At 37.3% G+C, this 27,934-nt stretch overlaps 6 protein-coding genes across 14 annotated transcripts; 2 read left to right on the top strand and 4 right to left on the bottom strand.

Annotated features, from left to right (window-relative positions):
- The first annotated feature begins 391 nt into the window (after positions 1-391).
- On the top strand, positions 392-5,073 carry LOC111470807 (probable sugar phosphate/phosphate translocator At1g48230). 4 transcript variants are annotated; one of them, XM_023116437.1, is made up of 10 exons: positions 392-719; positions 1,133-1,408; positions 1,534-1,641; positions 2,004-2,035; positions 2,149-2,199; positions 2,370-2,431; positions 2,522-2,783; positions 2,972-3,237; positions 3,321-3,415; positions 4,519-5,073. In XM_023116437.1, exons 2-10 carry the CDS (start codon positions 1,325-1,327, stop codon positions 4,681-4,683), a joined length of 1,125 nt encoding a protein of 374 aa, XP_022972205.1. In that variant the 5' UTR covers positions 392-719; positions 1,133-1,324; the 3' UTR covers positions 4,684-5,073. The 4 variants fall into 4 exon arrangements, with proteins under 4 accessions (XP_022972205.1, XP_022972204.1, XP_022972203.1 ...); XM_023116436.1 differs by having other exon boundaries at positions 1,070-1,408; XM_023116435.1 differs by having other exon boundaries at positions 393-719; positions 1,109-1,408.
- A 608-nt stretch (positions 5,074-5,681) lies between these two features.
- LOC111470781 lies at positions 5,682-6,814 on the bottom strand. Its single transcript, XM_023116390.1, has one exon. The coding sequence runs from the start codon at positions 6,585-6,587 to the stop codon at positions 5,904-5,906; it is 684 nt and encodes a 227-aa protein (XP_022972158.1). The 5' UTR covers positions 6,588-6,814; the 3' UTR covers positions 5,682-5,903.
- A 623-nt stretch (positions 6,815-7,437) lies between these two features.
- Positions 7,438-10,863, bottom strand: LOC111470821 (50S ribosomal protein L3-2, chloroplastic). Its single transcript, XM_023116462.1, has 5 exons — positions 10,283-10,863; positions 9,130-9,339; positions 8,661-8,765; positions 8,035-8,148; positions 7,438-7,915 (listed from the first exon to the last, which is right to left on the bottom strand). Exons 1-5 carry the CDS (start codon positions 10,658-10,660, stop codon positions 7,742-7,744), a joined length of 981 nt encoding a protein of 326 aa, XP_022972230.1. The 5' UTR covers positions 10,661-10,863; the 3' UTR covers positions 7,438-7,741.
- A 558-nt stretch (positions 10,864-11,421) lies between these two features.
- LOC111470782 (SWI/SNF-related matrix-associated actin-dependent regulator of chromatin subfamily A-like protein 1) lies at positions 11,422-19,370 on the top strand. 6 transcript variants are annotated; one of them, XM_023116397.1, is made up of 24 exons: positions 11,422-11,696; positions 12,010-12,073; positions 12,641-12,723; positions 12,814-12,869; positions 12,952-13,027; positions 13,144-13,210; positions 13,396-13,462; positions 13,579-13,645; positions 14,078-14,161; positions 14,242-14,283; positions 14,459-14,614; positions 14,893-14,970; positions 15,529-15,597; positions 15,689-15,754; positions 15,842-15,970; positions 16,060-16,116; positions 17,145-17,234; positions 17,433-17,498; positions 17,626-17,694; positions 17,769-17,873; positions 17,955-18,080; positions 18,162-18,220; positions 18,290-18,326; positions 19,055-19,370. In XM_023116397.1, exons 1-24 carry the CDS (start codon positions 11,565-11,567, stop codon positions 19,214-19,216), a joined length of 2,007 nt encoding a protein of 668 aa, XP_022972165.1. In that variant the 5' UTR covers positions 11,422-11,564; the 3' UTR covers positions 19,217-19,370. The 6 variants fall into 6 exon arrangements, with proteins under 6 accessions (XP_022972165.1, XP_022972164.1, XP_022972163.1 ...); XM_023116396.1 differs by having other exon boundaries at positions 12,635-12,723; XM_023116395.1 differs by having other exon boundaries at positions 12,632-12,723.
- A 261-nt stretch (positions 19,371-19,631) lies between these two features.
- Positions 19,632-21,376, bottom strand: LOC111470783 (diacylglycerol O-acyltransferase 3, cytosolic-like). The gene is made up of 2 exons (XM_023116398.1): positions 20,901-21,376; positions 19,632-20,586 (listed from the first exon to the last, which is right to left on the bottom strand). Exons 1-2 carry the CDS (start codon positions 21,291-21,293, stop codon positions 19,951-19,953), a joined length of 1,029 nt encoding a protein of 342 aa, XP_022972166.1. The 5' UTR covers positions 21,294-21,376; the 3' UTR covers positions 19,632-19,950.
- Positions 21,377-22,468: 1,092 nt separating this feature from the next.
- Positions 22,469-26,898, bottom strand: LOC111470822 (protein CHUP1, chloroplastic). The gene is made up of 7 exons (XM_023116463.1): positions 25,920-26,898; positions 25,496-25,822; positions 25,291-25,422; positions 23,433-23,614; positions 23,233-23,344; positions 22,975-23,118; positions 22,469-22,879 (listed from the first exon to the last, which is right to left on the bottom strand). The coding sequence occupies exons 1-7, from the start codon at positions 26,412-26,414 to the stop codon at positions 22,754-22,756; spliced, it is 1,518 nt and encodes a 505-aa protein (XP_022972231.1). The 5' UTR covers positions 26,415-26,898; the 3' UTR covers positions 22,469-22,753.
- Positions 26,899-27,934: the final 1,036 nt, after the last annotated feature.

The raw sequence follows: 27,934 nt of genomic DNA, 5'->3' as shown, positions 1-27,934 counted from the left end.
GATAAGGATAGAGATGAGTTTCCTACCAGCCGGGTAGACATATATAACTTTATGGCTAGCCTTATAGAGCTTTATAGGCTAAGATCAAGGTCAATATGGCTCAGGTTCCACCCTGTGATCTTGTTTAAGTTTTCACAAGCCGTTCAACTTTTTTTTTTTTTTTTTTTTTTTTTTTTTTTTTTTTTTTTTTTTTTTTTTTTTTTTTTTTTTTTTTTTTTTTTTTTTTATTACATTTGTTATTTTGTTTAAATAAATTTAGAAATTTTATGGATTATGAACTAAACCAGACCATTGTAGTTCAAAATTTTGTTCATTTGATTCATTCGATTTGAGGCCGTCTTTATCCTAAAATCTCAATTTCTTTAAACTCAAATCAGATGTGGATAATATTTAAAGGGTCCCGTTCCGTGAAAAGGGAACATAACAGCGTCTGTATTGTGTTCAGTTCTGCATCTTCGAAATCCAGAAGCCATTAATGCACTTTTTACAGCGTACGGATCCATCAGTTCTTCGAAATCCCGACGCCATTAACTCTCTGTCCCTCTCCCACTCCTCTCCCTCCATTTTTCTCTACTAACCCAGTTCTCCATTTCCCACTTGGAACCCCACAATTCCCCCCTGTGCATCGTTTTCCTTCTCACCGCCGAGTAGGGTTTACTGCAACTGTTGAGCGTTTTTCTCCTTCCTATTCCCGCCTACGCCTCGATCCCACGGTTTCGGTAAGTTCCTCTTCTTCACCCTCTCGTATCTCATCGTGTTCTGCTCTGTGATGCGTTTTCTTGGCGTCCCGCGTCTTGTCTTGTGTTTCAATTGAATTTCTGTCTCTTGTTTGTGCTGCATTCTTTCAGATCTATTCGAATTTTGGGTTTTATTTATATTTCCCACTTGGATCAGTTTTTCATCATAAACTAGTCATTGTCCGAATTTGGTTCTTGTACGCGATTCTTTCTTATTGGCGTGGTTGATTGTTGATTTTTTATGATTTTGGCAAATCGTGTTACTTCTCAACTCTCAGTGCCTTTTTGGATGGTTTGAATGTAATGTATCTGGGATTTGCTTGTTGGAATAGTTAAATCCTATTGTATGAATCTGGGCTTCGTCTTCTCAGGCGCTATCCTGCATGTATATACAGTACAGTAGGCATTGCACCCGTCGGTGGAACCGATAAACCCTATTGTATAGCCTAGAAGATGAATTCGACTGCAGAGTTTAGATAGAAGATGCCTCTATCTTCAGTTTCAGATCATAGACAGAGGTGATAAAGATAGTTTAACTGCCGGAACTTATCTGTTAGATCAGCCAGCGAAGGTTCTTATTCGCCAAAATGATCAACAGACCACTTGTGCTCACTTACCTGTATCTTTTCATCTACATTTTGCTATCATCTGGAGTTATTTTGTACAACAAGGTATTTCGACATCTGTTTTCTTTAATTCAGATTTGAAATTTGTTCCAGTTTTCATTACCATTCTTACTGCTTAGTTGTTGCCTTTCTGCTGATGCTTGTTTTGATTTGCCCTTCAAATATTGCAGTGGGTGCTCTCCCCTAAATACTTCAATTTTCCTTTGCCTATTACCCTTACAATGATTCATATGGGCTTTTCTGGTGCTGTTGCATTCTTTCTCGTTCGTGTGTTCAAGGTATGATTTTACATGAACTCAATATATGACTTTAAGGGACTTTCTTCAATTTACTGGTTGTTTCTGTCAATTTGTTCCCTTGATATGAAGATGCCTGTTAAATTGGGTTTTAGTAACTGTCTCTTTTATCTTTCTTAGAGATAGCCTTTTTTTACCATATTTGCAGAGAAAGTATTAAAAAGTTCTACATCATCCTCCGTCTGTGCCGACTACTAATTGTTACTAGCAGGCAGCAATGCTTCAATATAAAAATCTTGCACGTTTTGGATTATCCCAATTCATCCATTTTCTCTTGCTGGGTTAATCTTTTCTTTTCAAATTTTGGTAGCTAGAGTCATTAAATGTTGATTTCAAATCTGCAGGTTGTATCTCCAGTCAAAATGACCTTTGAAATGTAAGTGCATCAAGAAAAGCTGTGGTATAATTGCTGTTTGCAGGGTTTTTTTTTCTTGGGTATAATATCTATCTGTTTTTTAGTGTATAATATATATTTTTTTTGTTGGACAGATATGCAACATGTGTCATCCCAATTAGTGCATTTTTTGCATCAAGTCTTTGGTAAGTAAAGTTGTAAAATTAGACCTCTTGTAATAGTACTTAAAGAGTTTTGTATAGTAGGCACGGGTCTCGTATTTTGGTTTTGTAAATGGTGTTTATCAGATATGGGACCAGTGCACTGTGCGTCATGCTCACAATAATTTTAGCATTACTAACTATTGATATTTCAGGTTTGGTAACACTGCCTACTTACACATATCTGTGGCCTTCATTCAGATGCTTAAGGCTTTAAGTATGGAGGCTAAACTTCATTCTTTTTCTTACTTTTCGAATGAGTCTCCTAAAAAATGTAAAATAATTAGATTTAAATTTGATATTTCAGTGCCAGTAGCCACGTTTTTAATGGCTGTTGTGTGTGGCACCGACAAGTTAAGGTGTGACGTTTTCTTCAACATGTTGCTGGTCAGTGTTGGGGTTGTCGTTTCCTCATATGGAGAGATTCATTTTAATGTAGTAGGTACAGTTTACCAGGTCACGGGTATCTTTGCAGAAGCACTCCGGCTGGTCTTGACGCAGGTCCTTCTGCAAAAGAAGGGCTTGACTCTAAATCCTATCACCAGCTTATATTACATTGCTCCATGCAGGTACAGTGTACTTTGGTGCTTCTTGACTGGAAATATCTGTGTAATTGTCAATGGATTCTTAAGATTTCGGATTGGTCACGAGTAACAATCACTTATTGGAAAATGATGTAAATTTGACAAAAGACAGATTCTAATTTAATAGTGGTCAATGGCCTTAGCCGCTCACTTTTTATGTTTGATACATGCAGCTTTGTTTTCCTGTTTGTTCCTTGGTACTTGTTGGAGAAACCAAATATGCAAGTTACTCAAATTCAGTTCAACTTCTGGATCTTCTTTTCGAATGCACTGTGTGCCTTGGCATTGAACTTCTCTATTTTTTTAGTAATTGGAAGAACTGGAGCTGTTACCATTCGAGTTGCTGGTGTTCTCAAAGACTGGATACTAATAGCACTCTCAACTGTTATATTTCCTGAATCTACGATAACAGGGTTGAATATCATTGGCTATGCAATTGGTAATCCTTGTCAAGTGGAGGATTTTTCCTATTATGTGTTACTAATTATGATCTTCAATTTACCAATCCTTGTCTCAATGCAGCATTGTGTGGCGTCCTCATGTACAATTACATAAAGGTCAAGGATGTTCGTGCATCTCAATTGTCTTCTGAAAGCATTCCAGAGAGAATGGTAAAGGTTGCTCTCAATTATTTATATCTCATGGCAATTTTAATAATTTAAAATATATATACATGAAATCTTTCAAACCACTATTAAGTATCAGCTTAGGTTCTAGTGGCGGATGGGAACGTTCCATATTTCCATATCATTGCATCTGTTCTTGTTTTTATAAGCTAGGAATATTAGAGTTACAGAGGCCGGAAGAATTATCATACATTCGGAATGATTATTATTATTTTCTTGCCATCATAGTCGTCTGCATCGATAATATAATTCCTTTTGGAGCTTTAGTTTTTTCTTAATGTGAGATGTGAAGTATTTATTAAGGTCAAGCGGAATTATGAACTAAACTCTTACCTGCTGCTTGCTTCACTTCATGATTTACATGGAAATGAGATGTATATGATTGCAATTCCCAAATATTGTTGGAAAAGAATAGAATTCCTAAGAGTGTCGGTGGATTGTATTGTTTTTGTTCTGCGTGAGAACGTATTTTTGTTTACAGTACTTATCGATGGGAATCCTTCATCATTGTATTTTTTTAGTTCAATTAATAGAAATTTATGTTTCTTGGGGGAATACATTTTTTTTATTAGAGGAGCTGGATGCAAATGTTACCTTAATGACATCCTATATTTCGAATTTGAAAGTTGATCGAGCTATAACTTATGCTAAATTTTTCGTGCTTGCAAGTTTTCATGATATATCATATCCATAGTTCTAGAAACCGTGACCTGCAGTTATAAATTGTTAAACACCTAGATTGGGGGATAGATACAATTTATGAATATTTCTTTTGGCTATTATTTAGAGGGCTGCTTTCTCTTCTCTTTCCTTGGATGATTTCGCCCAGTAGATTCATGGATATAGTCTGTAAGACAAGACTGTTGAACTGCAAACAATCTGCAAACTTTTTTTCTGAAAACTCACTAAAGACTCAGAAATCTCAAAGTCCTTGTTGAGGGACGATGATGTTTGGGGTCGGTGTGTGTACAAATGCAGACGATTAACTTACGTGCTTTTTTTGTCTGTCTGTTATGTAATTTCTATCAGCTGGTTATTGTCTCTTGACCTACCTTCCAATATTTTCCTAACTGAAACTTTGATGCATGGTACAGGACTGGAAGTTAGAGAAGAGATCGTCAGATATATTCACCCCAAATAGCAACAATGGCAACGGCGGAAGTGGTTCGTCCGATATGAATGTCGATGAAGAGGCACCGCTACTTGCATCAAGGTTGTCACATAGCGGTCGTATGCAGGTTGGTAGCCACAATAAGTAGTGATATCTAAATATGAACATGAATTGGTAGGAAGGAAGGAGAAAGAAGAGAGGAAATATTGATGGAAGTTCGTTCTCATATAAAAAGATGAGAATTATATGATGAATCCATTTGATTTTGTGGGAAGTGAAATGTTGTTACATGGAATAGAGATGTTATTGGGTTGGGAGTATGGGAAACTTGCTGTTATGGGGGCTCTTGATCTTGATTTGAATGTAATATCTTAGGACAGTTATTTTAACCAACCAAGTCATGCAAATTTGTATTTGTTGGATGAACCAAACCTTTCTTTAGGGGCACTAAGTAATCTTTGCCGTCTTTGATCCATGAAAGGTTATCTTTATTTTCAGCATTCATTTCACAATAAAGAGCAAAGATAGTCTTTTTTTTTTTACCCTTAATTCCTTTTGGGAGTTCATCAACTGTGGGAGATCTGCTGAATTTTGCTAAGAAACTTGCTCAAATTTTGTAACATCTCTTCCATTATGCACGAACTTTCTTAATTTTCTTTTGTATTCTTACGTTTGAATTTGTTGTTAACAATCATTATGTCGACTCTTGTAGTGAGTATACGAACGAGGGTATAATATATAAGTGGCTAGTTTTAATTATGTATCTATTTGTTTAAGAAGTTTTCGACGATTGAAGGGTGGGTTGCAAACTCAAAAGTTGGGGGAATAAAGAAAATGATTTGATTGAGGAAGGAGTATGATCTTCTTTAAAGAGTAACAATCATCCATTCCACTTTCTTTGATTTTTTAGGTTGTCTCTATATCTTCTATCGAATCATGTTCTAACCCTTCCTCTTATCGATTAATCGTGAAATGGGATTCCGAATTTCATTGTTTTTTTGTGTTCATCTAACGGATTTTTTAATTTTCAAGAGGAAAACAATACTTTACCCTAATCTTCAAATTTGATATTTCATCCAAAATTATACGACGAGTCCTTTGGAATTCTTTTACAGACACAAAAATGGGAAAAAATAAAGAATTGGAGAAGCAGAAAAGGGCGCCTCATTCTCAATATCATTTCAGCAAACAATGTTGGAATGTACATGGAAATCCTTTCATACTGATCTTTCCTGCCATATCCATGAATCTGGAAAAACCATCACTACATTGATTCAGAGGCTTCCATGGATGGTTTTACTATATAGCGATTCTGCATTCTACTGAATTATTCTCTACAGTTGGTTTCCCCATCGATTTAGCCTGCTGCTACTGAGTTTGATTCCGCGTCTTAGGCTCGAGAATCGAAGATATCCATTCCTGCAGCTTGTGTTCTTCCACCGTCATCTCACCGGCCACAGCATCTCCATTACTATTACCATATTCATTTCCATCTTTCTCCTCTAGCTCAAGATAAGCAAGCCGCTCCAATGCGAGAGTAGCCTGTTTCTTAGCAAACGCAGCATTCTTGATCTTCATCTCCGCTACAGCCCTAGCGTCAGCTGCCGCTCGCCGCATGGATTGAGCGGCGACACGAGCCGCTGCGACAACCGCCTTAGCCGATTTACCACTAATGTCTCTCCCGGCCAAAGTAGCGACGGCGTACTCCGATTGGCAAAGGCCAAGGCCGCCGGAGCCGAAACAGTCGAAGAAGGTAAAAGAAGGATCAGAGCAGAGAGGGCAAAGGAAGGTAGAAGAAAAACGAAAAGAAATGCAAGAGAGATGAGAGATCGAAGGACATCTGAAGCACATAACTCGCTGATGAGACGGCGGCGCAGTCGAATCGTCATAAACATCGAAGCACACGGGACAGAAACGGGAGATATTGTTCCTGAGGATGCAATTGGTACAGAGACGACGGAAGGACGCTTTGACACGGACATTGTGGAGGATCCAACACTCGGATTGAGTGATGCCGCATTCTTGGCAATGAGAAATGGAATTGGATTGCATCGGATAAGGAGGAACAGCATTCGCCGGAAAAGAAACCCTAGAATCGGAGCCGGAGAGAGAATCAGAACGACAGGAGGCTTTGGGTTCTGAACCTTGAAGAAGAAAGAGAGAAACCTCCTCAGAAAAAAATGGAGGAATCGAGATTGACCTGAAGAAGAAGAAGAAAGGCGATTTGGCTCTCTTGGTTTGAATTTTGAACTCAGTGCGCAGAATAACGTCTTTTATAAGTTTAGACTGATTTTCTTCTAAAATTCCAATTTTTAAACTTATCTTTCAGTTCTTTTTATATCTCTTTTAGAGGAGAATATCGATTTATTGTTTTAAAATTTTAAATTATTTTAGATTTTATTACTATGGGTAATAATTTTTTTTTACTACGAACCTCCTAAATACTCAAAGAAAGCTCGAATTCTTAGAGTTGGTGGTGAGACTGTTTTGAAGAAGTGTCTTGACGGGCTATAACTATTAGATGAATTCGACAAAACTTAATCAATTCTAGAGTGAAAATTTAGGGTTTTAATAGCCCACATGACAAAACCACCGTTGCCAAGAACAACAATGGAGAGCCTTGACATGATCAATGTTGTCGACGCTCCATATAAAAGAGAGGACAATGAAGTCAATGATGACGAGGAAAGGTTCATTGACTTGGACTACAAAGTCTTCCTCATAAGATTCAACAAACTCGAAGTAGACGAGAAAAATGATTGAACGTACAGTTGGTATCAGAAGTTGAAGTTGAAACAGAATTTAAGGTGGGGTGGAGGAATTTCAACAAAATTTTAAGAATCTATAGTTGAAATTTCATAGAGTAGAAGAGAATTTAAAATAAAGAGATTATGAAAATGAGTTCAAATGAAGAGAGGCGATGGCAGCCATAAACAATCTCTTTCTCCAAGTTCACATAAACATCAACAAAAAACCTCAATAATCAGAGCTTTTTCTCTATCCTTTATTTCAAAATGGCATTTTCCGGTACAAGTTTTGAGTTGAAAGAAAAGTAAATGGTAAATTCCCATCGTATAAGGAGATTGGATTGCCTCATACAGAACCTCCAGCTGCATTTCTACTCGAAAAAGGGTCATCAGTAGCTGAAAAGATCGAAAAAAACAGAGCGAAATCGAAGAACTTGCACTGAAAAGCCCAACTCCCTATCATTCTCCAACCATGAATGGATCTACTTCTCCAAGATCAGCAACGAGAGGTTCCAACGTCTCAGTGTCCTCGTCGTCGTTCGCAAAGTAGGTAGGGAATGGAAGGATAGACTTGTCGGGTTTCTTGTAGAAGGCGTCTTTTATAAATACAAAGTTTCCTTCGGCACCCGGGACCTGGAAGGAGAGGTTTTGTGCAGCAAATAATGTCAGACCACAATGTCACAAGAGTATCATATTTATGTGTATATGGATCAGATCAAGAGTTTGAAATTTGGTTTTAGAAAGAAACTTACTTGCCCTCTAACCCACATCAAGTTTCTCGCAGGATCAATTTTGTAGACCCACACATTTTTCACAGTTCTCTGCTTCCCTCCCATACGACCAGCCATCTTCTTACCTTTAAAAACCTGGAAAATAAGAACATGTTTCTCAGTCGTATACGACATGGTATACAGAGAAACAGAGTAGAACTCGCAACCTAACAAACCATAGAAATGATTCAAGAAATAAATCAGACTAAACCAAAGCGTGTTCTATTACAACATAGTAATTCTATTGCAGATAAAGTTGGTATTAAAAAAACAATTCAAGCGTGTTCTATTACAACATAGTAATTACTCGAGATTGATTCATTCAAATTCTTGTTTCTCTACTCTAAAATCTTCATTCATTGAGAAGGAACCTTGCAAATTGACAGGAAACGAAGGAGACAGCGTGAAAAATAAAGGAAGCTAAACTTCAAGAATCGAAGTCCTATGTCGAAGTAGGCTAGCGCGATATATTACCCTACCACTTCGCTGCTATCTTCAATGCTCGAGTTTCAACCAGATGTGAGTTTTGGGTAGCCTTAAAATACATTTGAGAACTGAAATACCACTCGATCTAAAAAATGAGTGTCGATATGAAAAGATAAACCCACCTTTCCAGGGGCATCCCTCTGACCTGTAGAACCGGGGCTTCTGTGGGATAATGATGCTCCATGGGATGCGGGCATTCCTTTAAATCCATGCCTTTTCATCACTCCCTGTGCACAATAAGAAAAAAGATTAGCCATAAGAGACATCATTTACATGTGGAAAGAAAACAGCCTTTTTAAAAAAATTGCAGAACTTTTTAAAAAAATTTGCCACTAGTTTAGACTTGATATTGCTGTTCTTTTTTGTAGATCTACTGATTCAATTACCATTAAACAGCTTTTAATTGGTAATTTTGACTTAACTACAGAGAGAGATGCATTTATACAAGTCAATGTTCTCACAATAACATTCAAGTGCTATGAATATGCAATTAACTTAACCATATTAACAAATACAAGGAAGGAATAAAAGTTGATAAGGGTAGAGGCTGTGAGCTAAAAAATTAATGAAGGAATGCTGCAATGGACTCACCTGGAAACCTTTCCCTCTTGTTATTCCTGTCACATCAACAAACTGTCCAGGGACAAAATGACGAACACCAATTGTCGTACCAACTGGAAGAAGGGCGTCTTCTGACACTGGAAACTCCCTCAGTTTCCTCTTCAATGGAACACCTTGAGCCCTAAAATGACCTAACTCGGGTTTCGTCAAATGCTTCGCCTTCTTCTGTCCACAGCCAATCTAACTAGCACCATAGCATAGCACATTTGGTCAATAAATGCAAGTCCTATGCCATAAAATTTGTAAGAACTGAAAAAAGAGATCTCATACATATGGTCTAATGGTCAAGAAATGCTGAAATCATCAATAGTAAGTGTAAGTAATAATCGAAACTCTTGTTGCCTCCCAAACATTAGTGAGGTAGGCAATGAGTTTGATACGAGAATTTGGCCCTCAATAACCCAGTTATTAAAAACAAAAAAGGTCACAAATGGTTATAATCATGTCTAGTAAGTGTAACAATGGAAGCCAAAAAATTATGGACAATGACAGTTTTCTGTCTGTTCTGTATACGTCTGCTTTAGCTCATATGGTCTATAAAAAAGACTATTATTTCATTTAAGTTTTATCCCTCTTGCTACGAACTAAGAAAACATTCATTCTGAACTTCATTTTTCAAAAAACTTCAATTGGTACACGCGAGAAATAGGCTAATTCGGCAGCCTTTTGCTCAATTTCTCGTGGGGTCAAATTCTGATCGGTACAAGTCAAGAGAATGACCCCTTGGCCTCTGATTTCTATATAAAGGACATGACATGCATAAATACCCTCTTATAACTTCCGTTCTGATAGACTGAATGTCCTTCATAGTGAAATGCTGATCCAAAACAAAAGTGTGCAGCTCAGTTCAGTATATTTCCACAATCCATGGAATTAGAAGTGTAGGAGTAACAGAATAACAGCTTCAAATTCCTATCACAGCGAGAGTAACATAGCAAATAGTATTCCAAAAATGTACTCCTCGGCATCATTAGGCCAAAATCCCACGCCATTCAGAAACCAAAACTACCAGAGCCAACAATATCCCTTTCCTAATTTCATCCAAGCAGTGCTCACAAGAATAATATACAAAAACTACTCCGCTGACAGAAATGAAAACGAGAAGAAGATATTTAAACAGTACCTGGAGAGCTGTGATGCCTTCTTTCTCAATAGTCTTGACCTGAGATACAATATTATCATCAACCCAGAGCACCGTGATGGGTACCCTAGCTCCCCATTTATCCCACAGCGCCGACATTCCACACTTGACAGCAATGACTCCTGTACGCTTCGAGTTAGGGCTCATAACACCAGATTTAGCTTCAATAATCGGAGAAGAGAGCGAAGAGCCATCGCCGGCCTGAATCGAACCCTCGGTACTGAAAGTACGGAAGAAGAAATAACAAGACGGATGCGTCCATGAAGAAGAAGAAGAAGAAGAAGTAATTGTCGGAGAAGCGCCGGAATTGATCGACAGAAGACGGAAACGAGAAATGAGACCTCTGGATAAAGCCGACATGGTGAAGAACAATCGCAACGATTGCTTGGATGGGGAGATTCAAGAGAGAAAATGCGAAGCTTTGGCTCAGTTTCAGAGTAGATTCCGATCTCGGAGACACTGGAATTTCATTCTCCCTCTCTCTCTCTCTCTCTCTGTACGCAGTGTAATGGAGGGAGAGCGGCAGCAAGGTGACCACTCGGGGGGTTTAGGGTTCTAAGAAAACTAAAAACATCAACGACACGGTGCTAATTTAAAAAAATAAAAATAAAAATAAAAATAAAAAAGCTTATTTTAAATACGCTAAATTTATTTATTATTAGAGTTATTATTTTGTGAAATTTTATATTTAAATTTTTTTCATAAATATTCCCCATTAATAACATTAACAATAATTAGATGATATACCTGACGAATTTGTTCGAGATTTTCAAGTTCGATTGTGAAAACTATTACGAGCATACCCACCAAATTTATGTGGATACAAAATTTCACTGACGTATGATAAATTTTTTTACTTTATTTAATAGTTATAGGTCAGTATCGTGTATGGAGTACGTTTTGTGCTAGATTTAAACGATGTTTTAATAAATCATATTTGTATACCGCTTAAAATAATATTTTAATATTTACTTGATCGTTCGAAAATAAGCTTATTGTTTAATAATAATAATAATAATAATTCACAAATAGAATTAAAAAATTAAAAAAAAAAAAAATATATATATATATATATTTTTTTTTTTTTTTGAAATATGGAAATATAAGGAATTGAAAAAATCCCATAAAATAACGAACGGGAAAGATCATTCCGACACCGTCCCGCCCCGAAGTTCACTTCAAAATTGGCGCGTGAAGAGATTCTATTTCATCGGAGACTCTAGCAGCAATTGGAGAAAGGGTTTCGCGCCTTTCTCCAAGAAAAATGGAATTTGGAGCTGAAGATGATGACTGGAACTTGACGCCTGAAGAACTCGATTCCCTCGAGAGAGACGCTGTTCAGAAGATCGCTCAACTTCATTCCGCTGCTGCTTCTGCTTCTGCTTCTGCTTCTTCAGTAAACGTCTCTATTCCTTGCTCTGCTTATAATCAATACTCTCATCAGTTCGTTCAAGCAAATGAGGCCAAAATCTGCAACCCAAAAGCTCAAAACCCTGCATTTCAATCTCCCCAACTCAATCCTGCACGGGGTTCTCATTCGCGCGGGGTTTGTCGTTGGTTAATTCTTTGATTATGGTTTTTGTAGTGTGTTATTGTACCTTTAGGACCCTATTGCTGAGATTGTAGCACTATGTTTGTGTTCATGGTGTTGTTTGGTGTTATATGTTTTTACCATGCTTCCAAATCTTTGATCGTTTGTTAATATTCAGGTGGAAACCCTTCCTCCCTTGGCCGGAGTATTACCTTCATCCGCTACGTCAAAAGAGCACATTGGTAAGCTTTTAATTTTTCAGCTTCGTAATTCTATCTCTCTTTACAATTTGATGCATGATCCTTCCGTTAAAAATGGCACTTCAAATTTCACATTTCACAATGTTAGGAGCTAGTTCGAACAAAACTTATAATTTTTTGAATGCGGATCCTTCTAACAATAAGAGTTCAATAATGGAATTATTTAGGAAATGATCATATCCCAGCTGAATTTGGATTGTTTGTACTTAGTCTATCAACCAAATTTGATACATTTGTTTGGTCTTTGAATGCATATCTTTTTCTAATTATCCATTATCCTTCCTTGGAACTTGGAAGATTGGAGCTCTTAATGTAATTATTTTTTCTTGGTTTTTGTTTGGCAGCGTCTAATCTTTGGGGGCTCTTTTTGATAGCACTGAGTTGTTTTTTTTACTTTCATGAAATGAAAGCTGGTTTCATATGAAAAGAAAATACAATTTCAATCTCATGTATCAAAATTTCCCCTTATATTGATCCAACATAATAATGAGCGGCTAAAAGTTATTTATTATCTGCATATCTTTTGGCTGTTTGTGTAAGGAGATGAAGGTGCAAAGGAACTACCTAAGCTTTCTGTCAAATTTTTTCTTCACAGCAGCGGGAACATTGCCGCAAAATTTTCATATGATCAGGTGCATTTTCTAGCAGCCTACAAAGATTTTGTTATAGCTACTGCTGATCAAATCCTCCTTTAATTCTATATTATCATGCATTTTTTATAGGTACTGGTAGAAGCTTTTCGAAAAATCCCTAAAGCCACTTGGAACGCAAAAGAAAGGTTTCCTCCACTCACTTCTCGCTCTCATCATGGTTGTATTTGTCTGTTACCATTTGTATCTCTTAAATTTTCGTACCTGCAGATTATGGATGTTTCCAATATCTAGTATGTCAGCAGCAGAAAATATTTTACGCGATGTAGTTGGTTTTAAAGTTGAGGTTGTAACTTTTGCCTCATTACCTTTTGCTACAGTCGATTGATACGAAATAATATTTAAGAGGACAGTCTGTTGTGGCATAAGATATCCTAATAACGCAGTTTAGTTTTTTCACAGGTAGAGAAGTTAGATAACTTGGTGCATCGTGCTATCATAGCAGCTTCTCTGCTTCCTGATTTACGAGGTAGATATTGAATGTGGTTAGAAACTCGATGTTAGTAACATTTATATTAAATGTCCTAACTCAGGCATTGGTTTGACTCCTAGTTACCCCTTCTTTCTGTAAATTATTTTCCTATTTAGGGGTTGTTTGCATATTAATATATGTATATACTAAGTGTTTTGATGTTTTCTATGATTTTGCACAAGACAAATATAACAGGTTACCTGCGGATATCGAATCAAAGCTTTTACCCTTTCAGCGGGAAGGTGTTGGGTATGAAGTATTGGAGAGTTCTGTCAGTTGCCACTGTGTTTTATCATAATAAGTTAAAAGTTTTAAATTTGATATGTATGAGTTTCTTTTTTATCTTTGTCAATTGCTATTTTCAGGTTTATTTTACAGCATGGAGGTCGTGCTCTTTTGGCAGATGAAATGGGGCTAGGGAAGACTTTGCAGGCAAATGACTCTTTAACTGAGCTTTGTAATCGTTATGTTGTATTTGAACAACAATTTATTAGATAATAAATAAAACACACCTGCTTCTTATTTCGGAGATGTAAATTCTCATTTTGGGAATTTCAGTTTAGATATTGCAATGCTGAAAGTAGTTGACTAGATTACGGGTCTCCTAAATTCTGATGAATACACCATTTGCTTGAGTTTTAAGGGTACTGTTTACTGTGTGATAAGGCATCATATGAGCCCATGATGCAATTTCCATGGGTACAGGCGTTCTTCTTCTATTTATGTTTTTCTAAGTCAAAGATAATCAAATAGTCCATGGGGTCCATGAGGATTCTGCTAAATAATACATCTTCTCAACTTTGATTTTTATCTCTTAAATGTTGCGTTATCTCAAAATCCTTAGTTTTCTCATACTCTCTACAGGCTATTGCTGTGGCTGCATGTATTCGCGAATCATGGCCCGTTCTTATACTCGCACCATCTTCCTTACGCTTGCACTGGGCTGCAGTAAATATTTTGTCAACTTCACCTCCTTTTAAAAAAGATAAAGTTCGCTAACATGTTACTTCGCTTTTGCTTTCTTCCAGATGATTCAGCAATGGCTCAAAATTCCTTCATCAGATATTCATGTATTAACCACATCCTTGTCTCTGTAATTGCTTTTTTTTTTTTTTTTAATTATTTAATCGATTATTGAATTGTGATTTTATATCTTGTACAAGATTTCTGGTGTCTTGATAGGGTTTAAAAAGGATGTTTGAGTTGCAGCTTTAGATGTTTATACTTTATTAAGTTCTGAATCAGGTTGTTTTGTCCCAAAATTGCGGGTCAAATAAGGGTGGATTTACAATCCTCTCCTCAAGCACCAAAAGCACCATTCATCTTGATGGCCTTTTCAACATCATCTCCTATGATGCGGTTCAGAAGTTGCAGAATATTCTAATGGCCTCGGACTTTAAGGTGCCTCTGTACATTTTTATGTAACGCCTAGATTTTGTTTAGTTATATCATTTCATGCAGCAAGTAAATCATCGCTCATCCTTTTTTTTCAAAAAAAGTTCTTGTGGACTTCTGTCTTCTCTCGCTCTGTCGTTTTATTTTCTAATGTTGTCATGTATTTCAGACAAGATCCTTGGTTTTGTCGGTTGTAGTATTACAAACTCAGTAATATTTCTACGGGTTTCTTTATTCTCTACCCTGAATGTTAATGCTCATACACTGGCCTAGTTATTTGTCAGGTTGTTATTGCAGATGAGTCACACTTCATGAAAAATGCTCAAGCAAAGAGGACAGTCGCTTGTTTGCCCATTATACAGGTTATCTCGCCTTCTGAATGAAGTCCACTCCTGCAGGGATTTTTTGGCAAGTCTTTTCTGGGGTTTAACAAGAGTATAAATGGGTTGTTTTCAACCGATTTCGTAACCCAGGGTAGTTCTGTTGAGTAGAATGAATGTGTCTATCGTGCATGATGCAAGTGTATGTGACTGAGTTGACTGAAAATGTGTTTCTAATTAGACGCATCTATCAGTTTTAAATGGATACATTTTTGGCAAAGTGGATGCTGTGAGATCCTACATTAGTTAGGGAGTAAAATGAAACATTCTTTAATAGGGTGTGGAAATCTCTCTCTAGCAGACACGTTTTAAAAACCTTGAGGGGAAGCCCGAAAGTGAAAACCCAAAGAGGACAATATCTGCTAGCGGTGGGCTAAGCCGTTACAGATGTATTATGGAAAATGAATGTGTCTTGGGCTAAAATGCATACATTTTGGAAATTGCATGTGGCACTAGAATGTGCGCTGTAATGCACATGGAGTTTATGTACAGGTATTCATGTTCCTTTATAACCCTTACACGTTAAAATCTTATTTTCAGAAATCTCAGTATGCTATTTTGCTTAGTGGAACTCCAGCATTGTCTCGGCCTATTGAACTCCTCAAGCAGGTTGAGTTTACTTGTTCTTTCTGGCTTAATACCATGTACATGTCTAAGTATTTGGTTTTTATGTCAGTTGAATTTTCTTTGAACTTTGCAGTTGGAAGCATTATATCCAAATGTGTATAAAAGTGTTCATGAGTATGGCAACAGATATTGCAAGGGTGTAAGGAACAATGGCTTCTATAATCAAAAGCTTGTTACGTATAGCTGTGGTCTTGTTTGAATCACTTAGAAACATCATCATTTTCAGGGAACTTTTGGATTATATCAAGGTGCAAGTAACCATGAAGAATTACACAATCTGATGAAAGCAACCTTGATGATCCGTAGGCTTAAAAAGGAAGTTCTTTCTGAGCTCCCTCTGAAGCGTAGGCAACAGGTACATGTTCCAATTCATTTTGTTTTAAAGATTTTTTTCCCTTTTTTCTTTTCTTACTGGTCCTCTGACAATTTGCTTCATGTTTGCAGGTGTTCCTTGATTTGGCTGAGAAGGACATAAGGGGAATTAAAGCTTTATTTTGTGAGGTAATTTAAGAACATCCAGAATATTTAGCTTACCCTTGGGCATTTGTATGGCAACCCTTTTATTCTATAGGAAACCTTAATTTTATTCATTAATATAAAAAAATTCTAGAGAAATAAGAGGATAAAGAATACTCTGATCTACAAGCTAAAATTGAAAAAGTAGCCTATCTAGAATCAAGAAATGCCAAGATTTAGGTTCTACTTTTCTGAGTTTTTTAGGTTAAATTATAAAAACTACCCTTGAACTTTGCCTTTTGTTTAAAAAGTATCCATATTCTTTCAAGTTGCAATATTATCCTTGAACTGTTATGAACATTTCAAAACTACTCTTAGAGTAGAGAAATCGTTAGAATGTTGGATGAAAAATCTACGTGTTTGTATGCCGTTCTTTCTGACTTAATCCAGACAAGTATTCTAGTTACGGCTATATTTTTCTATGTCATTTTTTTTGTCCAACATTCTAAAGAATATGTACTCTGAAGGTAGTTTTATATGTTTATGAAAGGTCAAAGGTGGTATTGCAATTTTTGAATGAACAAGGATATTTTTTTTATAATTTAGCCTAAGCTTTTGTTTTTGAGTACAGAAAGCCTATTTGGATGATTTTCTAAAAGTTTTTTTTTTTTTTTTTTGATTTATTTTCACATAGCCTTTAACTTGAGTAGATCTTTCAAACATCATTATAAATAGTAAAAAGCTTGGATAATCAAACGGTAGGATCAAGTGCACAGTAATCAGCAAACAATATGAAGATTCCGACACAAAATACACTCAAGCATCGGATTAAGATACGACTGATGCAATTACTACCCCGATCTCGATCAACATATTCAATCCTGTCTTGAAAAACTACTACTTTTCATTTTCGGCCAAATAGCCTTTTGTGAAGCAGAAGTCACACATTTCTGAATTATCATTTTTCCTTTATGCTCAGCCCCAACTTTGGGTTGTTACTTATTTCTAATAGCCTTCATTTAGGGAGTTCAAAAAACAATTCCTTTCTACTAATATAATGTGTTTGTCCACAGTTGGAGGTTATTAAAGGAAAAATTAAGGCCTGCAGATCAGAAGAGGAGGTAGAATCACTGAAGTTTCAACAAAAGAATCTTATTAATAAGGTAACTGTCAATGCTGCTCATTTTATCGCATAGTAAGTGTTCATGTGATAACTAGCATCTCTGAATTTGATTTTTAGCTATAAATTCGGTGCATCGAGGTTTTATAGAGACGTTTTTTTTTATTAAATAACCTCGAAAATTTGCCCAATATCTTCCTCCTTTCTTATTTTGAAGTATCCAACTTTATATTGAAACCAGATATACACTGATTCTGCTGAAGCCAAGATTCCAGCAGTTCTTAATTATTTAGAGACTGTGGTTGAGGTATTTTTCCAAACATCCATGTGTACTACCAGCTTGCTTAATATCTTGACTTTTGTTATGTGGACGTCTGTCAGTGTACATTCAAGTGGATATATTATGTTATAAGTACACTTAATAATTCTCACAGGCAGGTTGCAAGTTTCTGGTCTTTGCTCATCATCAGCCCATGATTGTTGCTATACACCAATTCTTTCAAGTAAGCCATTGTTGCTATACACCAGTTTCTGGCTTGAGATCGGTCTTTTTCTTATTTAAACTGCTGATTTCCAGAAAAAGAAAGTGAACTGCATTCGAATTGACGGCGGTACTCCGTCAGCAACACGGCAAGCTCTGGTTGCAGACTTTCAGCAGAAAGATTCTATCAGGGCAGCAGTGGTACCATTTTCTTTTGCCCAAAATTTTCAACAGTTTCTCAATGGAAGCTAAAATGGTGACCCAAATTTAAAACTTCTGCAGTTATCTATCAGAGCTGCAGGTGTTGGGTTAACGTTAACCGCTGCCAGCACGGTTATCTTTGCCGAGCTTTCTTGGACCCCGGGTGATCTGATTCAAGCTGAAGATCGCGCTCATAGAATTGGACAGGTATGTACATGATATATGTTCTATTAGTTTCAAGTACAATATGACAATAGTAATCTTCATTGGGTGATCTTGTTCTTGTAGGTGTCTTCTGTTAACATACATTATCTACTGGCGAACGACACGGTTGATGATATCATATGGTAAGTTCCCATTGAGCGTTGGCTAAACGATATCTGTGAGCAATTTATCCATTTATTTGCTTCTTGCAGGGATGTTGTTCAGAGCAAGTTAGAAAATTTAGGACAGGTAACTCTCTCAATCCAGAAAATTTCCAACTGAGATTTAAATTCTATTTTAGTCATTAGCTTTCGTATATATTATATTTTGGTCCATAAACTTTTAAGTTTCAAATATGAGTCCTTGAACTTTGCATAAATTATAAAATTAGACCTAACTTAACCCTGTTTCAAAGTTGGTGCCTCGGTTCTCAATCCAGAATCTCTTCCAAACAAGTTTTGGATACTTTTGTTTAGTCCTCAAACTTTATATATAAATAATTTTAATCCTCCCATGTAACAGTTCAAACCCACCGCAAGCCGATATTGTCCTCTTTGGATTTTTTCTTTTAAGATTCACTTCAAGGTTTTTAAAACGCATCTGCTAGGAAGAGGTTTCCAAACCCTTATAAGGAATATTTCGTTCATCTCCCCAACCAATGTGGGATCTCACATCACCGTTAAGTTGGACCCTTTGACGAGAACTTTAATCTTCTTGCAAGCCTTACACTTAACCCAACTACATGTGACTTCAAACGTTGAGGCGTTTGTAAACAAACAAAGATTATCTTGAGTAGGTTCCTATTACGCCAAGTTTCAAGGACTAAAAGTGACATATTTGAAAGTTTAAGAATAAAAAACAAGTCAATATGAATGTTTCGAGACCAAAATAGTATTCTTTTTGTAGCTCGGATTCTAAACTTATTTGTATTTATTAGCTTGGATTTGTAGTTTTATGTTTGAACTGGTGAATTGTAGATGCTGGATGGGGAAGAGAACACATTGGAAGTGGCAGTGAAGCAGCAGCCAACTTCAAGCAGCAGTCCAAATTCAAAGCAAAAGACATTAGACTCATTCATTAAGCGCTGCAGCAATGTAAGTGCTGATACTCAATCCAAGATGAAACTTCCCAGGCATTAAATCATACAATCATTTTGCTGCAGATAAAAAAGGAATATCTTTTTCTTCCTTTTTTTTGTTTTTGGCTTTGCTGATCTTATAGTTAACTACTTTGTATTAAAGCTAAAATTCACCTCTTAATTAAGAATAGTTAGAATTTTAATTTTTGGTACCTGCATTTAATAGTCACACCCGTGTTCATCAACCGTCATCAACGCAATCACAGGAGTTACTACTGACCCAGATAATTTGGTTTGAAAAACCAACCATCAAATAGTAAAACATCTGTATTGGTTATTTTGAGTGGTAAGTAAAACCATGTATTTTTACAACTCAAAATAACTGTACAAGTTTTTAACAAAAGCACATGTTCATAAAACAGATTCGAAAAAGATTCCCTAAAAGTCTGTTTTATATACCTTCGTTGACTCATTGTAAATAACATAATTCACATATTTTATTTATCATATAAGAAAATGTTCTGTTTGATTTTTACGAAGCAAATTATCTATATTAGTAGTAACTCTTGTGATTCAAGCACCCGAACGGTGAACGGACGATACAACAAATTAGTCAGAAACACACTAAAAGAGGCTAAAATGATCCTCCATCTACCTGAACTTCACAGTACAAGCAGCTGGATTGGATCCAAAATTTCCCTAATCCAAACTAACCCAGTGTAACCCATTAAGGAAGATGATAAACTTTTTACAAACTCATAAAACTACACTAAATTAACTTCTCCCATGAAGCCATCAAATTGAAGGTGCAAACCTAGATTGTTTCTGCTCCCCTTGTCCTCCTAGACGATCAGCCACAATTCTACCAACATCCTCCACTCCAACTCCAATGCACAGAGGATTTGCAGAGCCAGTTTCCATGTCCAAAGAACCAGAAACTCTCACATTTGGTCCATCTCTGCATCTTCCCATGCATTTACACCCACAAACAACACTGTCTGCCCCCATCACCCTCCCGAATTCCTCCATCAATGCCGCTGCCCCAGCTTTCTTGCACTTGTTTCCCATACACACTTCAACCCTCCCTACAGACGCCGACCGAGCAACACCGAAGTTTCCGATGTTTGAATTGAGCTGATGGGTCTGCAATGGAGGAGCCAATGCTGATCCTTGAATGGCATTTGCCTGCCATTGATCCGAGAATAACTGCGAAAGTGTGGGTGAACTCGCCTTCCTTGTTCGGTACCTTGTGTTGGTCATATTGCCTTCAATGGCGCTGGATTCGGAGGATGAAGATGATGAATCGTAAGCCGTTGGTAATCGAGCTGCTTTCAGCTTGGCCTTTTCTAGCTTCCTTTTTCTTTTCTGTTCCTTCTCCTCTGCTTTTAGCTGTTGAAGCTGTCTTTCCAACACCTCTCTCGTTTCCTCAATCTGATCAACAAAAATGTTATCAACTAATCTATGCAGCCAAAAACACACCAAAAAAAACAAACCAATAATGGAAACTGAGTTCTAGAGCGATTCTTTGGATGATCAAAGCGAAAACAGAAGAGTCCCATGGCGAATGAATGCAAGTAAATCTTTAAATCAACTCCAATTCAACATGATATGATGAATACTAGAAATGAAAGCATCAAATTATTCAGCCATTACAGATCAACTATCAAGTGGCGCGAGCAAACAGGATTCGAATCATAAGATTTTAATAACGATAGAGGAGAGAAATTACGAATCGTTCGACTTACAGAGAAGCGATCCGCCTGAAACTCGCCGACCGAGCTATCATCAAAACGAAACACGAAGCCGAATGCAAGAGCCGCAGATGAATCACCAGGCAATCCTTTCAGCAATTTCAATTTCTTCTTCACCGCCTCCTTCTCCTTCTTCAATCTGCCCCCATGGCACCTCGTTCCAACATAATACCGCACATGACCGTCATCGCTAAACCTAGGAGAATTTATATTCCGACGAACGTGGAGGCCGAAATCACGGGTTTCAGTACCAACAGAGCCACCGGAAATGGACAGGCTACAGGGTGCCCGCCGGGCATCATGACCGGAGACCTCCACGGAAGATTGAGCAATCTCTCGGCGGATGAGGCCGGGAAGTCGCCGGGAAACGGCACCAGAGACCTCCATGGATGTAGGGAACGTGGCTTCGGAAGAATTGATTGATTGAAAATTTGAAGGAAAAAGAAGCAACGAGTCGTAATTTTTGGAAGGAAAGAGGTCTTGTTGTCAACAAAAAAACCGCGTTTGGATGACGTGGCGGATTTTGTGTGGAGATTGAGAGACCTCGTGGCAACGCACGTGGACCACGAGCCTTTATCGTTCCCGCGCGAGCACCGCTTTACCGTCTGCCGTTGGATGATTGTTGCATAGATCGGATGGCTAATAAATAACCCACGTGGACACACGTAGGATGCTGGCGTGTATTAGCTTTTAAGTTTCTGGCTTTCTTTATCCATTCGTACAAAAAAACATCTTTCAAATTATTTAGATAATTTTTTTAACGAAATAAAAATTACCAACTTTTTTAAAACGTGATTGTAAATGTTATCCTTTTTTTTAGATAAGAATGCTATTTTTATCATTTAGTGAAGATAAAATATTTATCCTTTAATAATTAATTTTATTAATTTATACTAAAAAAATCAGATAAGAATATGCAATAAAAATAGCCTGTTTTGACTTGTTACAGCTAGCACAAATATTCTCTTACATATCGTCGTCAGCTACAGCTCTAAAACATATCTATTAGAGAGATTTTCAGGTTTTCCTCTCAAATCGATGTGGAATCTCACAATCCACCCCCCGTAAAGGTCCAACGTCATCGTTGACACACCGCCCAATGTCTAACTCTAATATCATGTATAACCATCCAAACTCACCGCTACAATTTTAAAATGTGTCTAACAGAGAGAGGTTCTCACAACTTTACAAGAAACGCTTTGTTCTCTCCCAACTAATGTGGGATCTTACAATCCACCCCCATGGGAGCCAGCGTTCTCGCTTACGCTAGCACATTGCCATTTTGATACCTTTTGTAATAGTTCAAGCTTACTGCTGGCAACCAATTACGTACCGTTGTCAGCCTCACAACTTTAAAACGCATCTACCATGAGAGATTCTCACACCCTTATAAAAAAAAAAATGATTCGTTTCTCTCTTCAACCGATGTGAAATTTCACATTAAAAGTCTAAAAAAAACTAAAATGGAGTAAAGAACATAGCATAAAGGCATTGAGATTGAGGAATCACCAAGCCTCAAATGAAGAAGGATAAAAAAAATATATAACTTTCACACCAATTCAAATACTAAAATAAGAGTTTGGATATTCAACAATATTCAAATTACAAATATAAATTTCTAAGAAGTAAAAGAAACTATTTTATTTTTTAATTTAAAAAAAAAAAAACTAATATTTGAAAACAAGATCTCTTTAAGCAGCCACTGCAAAGCAATCAAATGTCTCTAAAAGAACCTCCTTCACTAACATAATCCATCTTACTTACTCTGCTACTCCCACCTCAATTTTGCATAATAAATATACATTCAAATATTTTACACAAGGCACAGAAGTATTATTGTTACTTGATTATGATGATGGTATGCCAACTATCCATCCTTGTTGCGAATGGGACCCTCCCACCACTTGTCTTGGGACCCATTGCTTTATTTCCTCAAAAGCACACAGCGTTTCTGAATCGAGCCCACCAGCGAACTGCCCACCAACCAGAACCCATTTATTTGCATCACAACCTCCACTTTTATCTTCTAATGCTATAATGCTATGAAAGTTTGAGAGTAGCTTGTTACCTGGTGAGTTCTGTATACGAAGTGAACTCCCTGGAGTAGGAGTGACTCCCGGTTGGATTCTTTGTCTGAACTGCGAATCGAATTCAGCTCTGTTTTCACCCTTTTCATGTACATCTTCGCCAGATTCATAGAAGCTTGCTTTATCTGAAATGGTTGATGAAATTGTATGTTGCATGAAAATGGATTGGTTAGAGAATTTAGGGATGTGATTTGATGAGCAATTTCGTGTTTGTTTGCCAAGTTGGAAAGAAACCATACCTTACTCGTGATACCGGAGTCTAGCATCCAATTTGTTGGGAGTTTTAGATCCTGATAAGAATGCATTACGGTATTACGAAGCCCGATTAAGCGTTGTATGCCTCGCTCCGACCTTTCATTATATGAGGAAAGAAGTAAAAATCAAGACCAGATGCGATTTGGATAATGAAAAGGTATCAAAAAGAGTAAGAAGATCTAACTTGTCTAACAAGCTCGCCATCTTCTTCAAGGCTGCATCACATGGAGAATTAGTGTCATCCTTGTACAAAGAGATCTCATTTTCCAACAGTTTAAGTGCCCGGTATTCTATGGCTGCTTCTCGCATGGCATCGGCTTTCTTCTCGGGCCACTTGAAATGTTTCAACACAGCCCGCTCATCAGCCTGCAGACGAAATTTTAACATTCAATAATACAATAGGAGGAGCAAGCATATGGTCATCCATCAGCCACACCATTTCAACTCTTTCACTCCATTATTTTCACATTTTTCTGAAGTACCTTGTTCATGATTATTATAGTTTTTTCTTATATCCACGAGTGTGTAAGCTATAGCTTGTGTGCACCTCAACTGTTTTCACCAAACAACCAACCATACTATATTTGGTTGTCAAGGAAACTCATAGAATATTAAATCTTAGACAGGTGACCGACTTGAACTCGGCCCTCATTGACCACTAGGATTATCAATCACTTAATATGAATGAGTATATCCTGTTAGCCGTTGCAGGTGCAGCCTTGATAGAACGCCCTTCTCAAAGGGCTATTTATAGACACAACAAGAAAATAGACTACCAGACTAACTGAAATGTAGCATCACGTTTATCATAGACCAGCACAATATATCAACTCTAGAAAGCGGCAGCTTCAATAGTTAATTTATCCGAATGATTTTCGTTTCGGGTTTTTCTTCATTATAAGCTCAAAAGACACTATTTAGAAAGAAACTACTGGAATTATCATTAAGTCTCAGTTTCTGCATAAACATGCTTCCTTCTGTTGTTAGAAATCAGGTCTAGAAGAAATATACGGCATATTCCAAGTGATCAACAAAGCATTATCAGTGACACATGGTTCAGGAGTGTGGAGATAAGATAACATATGACTAATGTACGTATAGATTTGAGCACAGTGAAATTCCACAAACGACAAATTTTGATAATCATCTGGAGTCTTCCGGTTTCAAGCAAAATAGACAAAACTGTACAGTTGGCCAGTCAACATCAACAAGGACTTCACCTCAAAATTAACGAAGAAAAGGCCAAAGCCACGTCATTCTCAATCCAAAAGGTTCTAGAATTTAGGTGCAGAATAGATTTTTTGGTCCAAAAGATATAAAAGCCACCTCACATGCCCACGCTTTCTAAAGAGTATAGAGTTCACTCAAGAAAATGCCATTAACTTTCTGGATAGATTAAGCTTTCTTAGTTAATAAAGCAATAGTATGGCTTCCAAGGTGGTGGGTGTACTTATGCAGGGCGGATTCTGCCATTTTCCAATGTTAGAACCTTCAGATTAGAAGCTGAGTGACCTCGAAACCGAAGAGCGAGTCTGGAAATAGGTCCTCCAGGGACAACCCGACTAGTCAAGACTAGGTAATGTACAAAACCAATTATAAAGATTTGGGTAACCCTCATTCTCAAGTCCCTTTGTCAAAAAAAGGAAAGGAAAAAGTAGACAAAAACTTAAAGAGACGATCCAGTCCATGGCACGTTTAGAAGTCAGAAAGGGGCCATCTTAGCTTAGGACAGTGTTATGGGCTCATCTGTGTAAGAATTAGGAATTCCTCTTCCAACTCGTCCTGAAAGACAATGCACGCAGCATTTGCCAGACATACATTATAGGAAGGCACTAGCCCAGCACAAAGCATTATATGTTCAATTATTGATCGGATTGCTGCTTTTCTCCTAGTAAACCAGACCATGTTCATGAACAATAACTAGAAAATCTTCTACTTTGTATGACATGATATGGCCCACCACACCCAGAATTCTTTGTCCTAAAACTTGCTCTTTCCATGGATTTACACAGAAAAGGAAAAAGAGACAAGTAAAGATTTACCAATGATGAGAGCTGGAAATCAAGCCAATCGACAAATTTGAGGACATCTTCTATGTCTGTATAAGCTGCACCAAGAATCTTGTCAATGAGGCCATTGATGAACTCTCCTTTGGTTTCAATGTCAGCTTTTATCTGTAAATTGATGATGAACACTATTAGCTATGGCTTAATTTTTCAATCAAAGCAACAAAAATCACCGCCTTACCGCTAAAAGATGCGCAGAACGATTCTGAATTTCCCCAACAATGCTATTGTGGGCATTGATCGCGGCGGGTTTTCCCAACAATGGAGGACCTCTCTTCCCTTCTTTCTTTTTTAAGGAGTGGAAGAGGCGTACGAGGTCTGGAGATTTCTGAGAGGCCACTGGTCGGGGCAAGGATTTCACGGGAAGAGGCGGCGGCGGCGGCGGCGGTGCCCGTCGTGGTGGTGGTGGAGCCGCCTTGGATTCCAAATCCTTAACATTCCGACAGGAATTTGATGGTTGGGCCTGCAACTTTCCATTTTCGAGTTTCTGATTGTACTCTCCAACCGACTGAAAATTGAAAACGATTCTGAAATTCCTTCAAATTTTCAACCGGAAATAGAAAAGTAATGTTCAAGGAAACGACTATGGCGTCTTCCTTCCTCACCTGGTCGTTGTTGCTAGCATTAGCGCACTTCGCTTCAGCGGCGGCTAGGTCACGGACGAGCAAATCGTTCTTCGATTGAAGTTCCAGGTTCAAGCTCTGAGACTTCTGCAACTCCTCCTTCAACGCCACTAACTGAGACTGCAAATCCTTAATCAAATCCTCTGTGAAACAAAGCTTCTTCTGCAATTCACTCTTAACTCCATTACAATCCTCAGCATTCGAACAACGCCGCAGCGAATCTTGCTTGAGACCACCACGGTTGACCACTCGAGCCGAAACTCCAACATTCTCACCATCTCTACCCTTCTTTGGAGCATTCGGCGTCAGAGATCTGCTAACTCTCGAACTTTGCTTCTTCACAACAGACTGCGGCGTCGATTGAACGGCCGATACAGAAACCATCCGCTTCGGCGACTCCATAGCCTTCGAAGAAACCCTTCCGCCGCGAGATGACATCGTAGAGTTCACAGAAGTCGATTTACCTCTCTGTTCCATCAAAGCTAAGCGGAGGCGCCGTCGTACTGACTCAGATGTAAACCGATCAAGAAATACCTGGCAGCCGCCGCCATGCACCGGGCAAAAAACCTCAGGAGGGAGAGAGATATAGCAACATACCTGAAAAGAGAACCACAACAAAGCACCAAACAAAACAAACCTCTACGCCAATGGCAAGCAAGCAAGCAAGCAAGAAAGAGAGGATTGATTAACAATGGCGATTAAAAGCAGTAGTCCGCCATTAACTTAACTTAGAATCTAAATTGAACCAACCCACCAATTGAGTATTCGTCTGTAAACTGGATTTGATCATAAGATCAAATGGTTTATCATGGGATTGTTGGACCACTTTCCAGTTCTTGGATGGATCAAACTTCCAAAGATGAAAACGGAAGGTCGCCGCTCAACATCATCTCAACTTTTCCCTTTTTCTCATTTGTGTTCGGTGGGAAGATTTTCCATTTCATAATTAAACATGAAAAGGAATTTCGGCGAATTTCTCCATTTTGATCTAATTAGCTCTTGAATTTCGTGAAAAGTATTGGTTATAATTGACATTGTTTAATAATTAAGTGACTGAGCTAAAATTTTAGATTAATTCATATCTTTTCTTTTAAGCTAAAGTTTAGATTTATAAAGTTGACATTATAAGATTAAATTATGTATTTATAGGTTTAATTACATCTCCTAATTATTTTTTAATAATGCCATTTAATGAAATTATTAGACAAAAAAAAATTAATTATGAATATTTGATCAAAATACTACCTTTTTAAATTTATATCTAATAAATTAAATATATTATTCTCAAATTTAAAATTAAAATAACATTTAAAAGGGTGATAAAAGCTACATTGGTATTAATTTAATAAACGAGAACGATAAACACTTATGAGCGAAATTAACGAGAACGATACCACTAAGTAATGAAAAAGCTCTAGGGTAATAGGACAATACATTGATGAAATAGACAAGAAACTTACGAACAATTTAAAATTTTATTTTATTAATATTTTTATTCTAATAAATAAGGCTGTTAAGCTGTTTTTCGAGGCAAATATTCTCTATTTATCTTGAAGGATTCTTTATTTTTTTTTTTTTAATTTAGACTGAACCCAGAGTTGTTGTTCTTATCTCCCATTTCGATGTCAATACCTGTGAAATTCTGCATTGGTTGGAGAAGGGAACAAAAATTATCTATAAAAGTGTAAATATCTCTTCCTGACAAAGGCGTTTTAAAATCGTAAAACTAACAACAATACATAACGGGGCAAAACAAACCATGTTTACTAGCGGTGGGTTTGGGCTGTTATAAATGAGATTAGAGATAGATATTGGACTATGTGCAGACAATGACACTAGCCCTTAAAGAGGTGGATTGTGAGATCCTACGTTAGTTAAGAAGAGTAACGAAATATTTCTTATAAAAGTGTGAAAATCTTTTCTTAACATACGCGTTTTAGAGTCACAAGTTAGCTACGGATACATATCATATATGAATTATTATTATTATTATTATT

The sequence above is a fragment of the Cucurbita maxima genome, unplaced genomic scaffold, assembly GCF_002738345.1.
Source record: "Cucurbita maxima cultivar Rimu unplaced genomic scaffold, Cmax_1.0 Cma_Scf00047, whole genome shotgun sequence".
Taxonomy (NCBI): domain Eukaryota; kingdom Viridiplantae; phylum Streptophyta; class Magnoliopsida; order Cucurbitales; family Cucurbitaceae; genus Cucurbita; species Cucurbita maxima.
The sequence above is the reverse complement of the archived record's forward strand: the minus strand, read 5'-3'. Positions and strand labels throughout refer to the sequence as shown.

Excerpts from the sequence above, each read along its gene's own strand:
- LOC111470807 (XM_023116437.1), top strand. The coding sequence starts at position 1,325 with ATGATCAACAGACCACTTGTGCTCACTTACCTGTATCTTTTCATCTAC. Across the intron at positions 2,200-2,369 it reads TTTTTTGCATCAAGTCTTTG|GTTTGGTAACACTGCCTACT; the intron begins GTAAGTAAAGTT and ends TTGATATTTCAG. Across the intron at positions 3,238-3,320 it reads TATCATTGGCTATGCAATTG|CATTGTGTGGCGTCCTCATG; the intron begins GTAATCCTTGTC and ends GTCTCAATGCAG.
- LOC111470781 (XM_023116390.1), bottom strand. The coding sequence starts at position 6,587 with ATGCAATCCAATTCCATTTCTCATTGCCAAGAATGCGGCATCACTCAA.
- LOC111470821 (XM_023116462.1), bottom strand. The coding sequence starts at position 10,660 with ATGTCGGCTTTATCCAGAGGTCTCATTTCTCGTTTCCGTCTTCTGTCG. Across the intron at positions 9,340-10,282 it reads AAGGCATCACAGCTCTCCAG|ATTGGCTGTGGACAGAAGAA; the intron begins GTACTGTTTAAA and ends GGTGCTAGTTAG. Across the intron at positions 8,766-9,129 it reads CAAGAGGGAAAGGTTTCCAG|GGAGTGATGAAAAGGCATGG; the intron begins GTGAGTCCATTG and ends TATTGTGCACAG.
- LOC111470782 (XM_023116392.1), top strand. The coding sequence starts at position 11,565 with ATGGAATTTGGAGCTGAAGATGATGACTGGAACTTGACGCCTGAAGAA. Across the intron at positions 14,615-14,892 it reads TAATGGCCTCGGACTTTAAG|GTTGTTATTGCAGATGAGTC; the intron begins GTGCCTCTGTAC and ends GTTATTTGTCAG. Across the intron at positions 18,327-19,054 it reads AGTTAGAAAATTTAGGACAG|ATGCTGGATGGGGAAGAGAA; the intron begins GTAACTCTCTCA and ends GGTGAATTGTAG.
- LOC111470783 (XM_023116398.1), bottom strand. The coding sequence starts at position 21,293 with ATGGAGGTCTCTGGTGCCGTTTCCCGGCGACTTCCCGGCCTCATCCGC. Across the intron at positions 20,587-20,900 it reads TTCAGGCGGATCGCTTCTCT|ATTGAGGAAACGAGAGAGGT; the intron begins GTAAGTCGAACG and ends TTTGTTGATCAG.
- LOC111470822 (XM_023116463.1), bottom strand. The coding sequence starts at position 26,414 with ATGGAACAGAGAGGTAAATCGACTTCTGTGAACTCTACGATGTCATCT. Across the intron at positions 25,823-25,919 it reads ATGCTAGCAACAACGACCAG|TCGGTTGGAGAGTACAATCA; the intron begins GTGAGGAAGGAA and ends TTCAATTTTCAG. Across the intron at positions 23,345-23,432 it reads ATGGCGAGCTTGTTAGACAA|GTCGGAGCGAGGCATACAAC; the intron begins GTTAGATCTTCT and ends ATATAATGAAAG.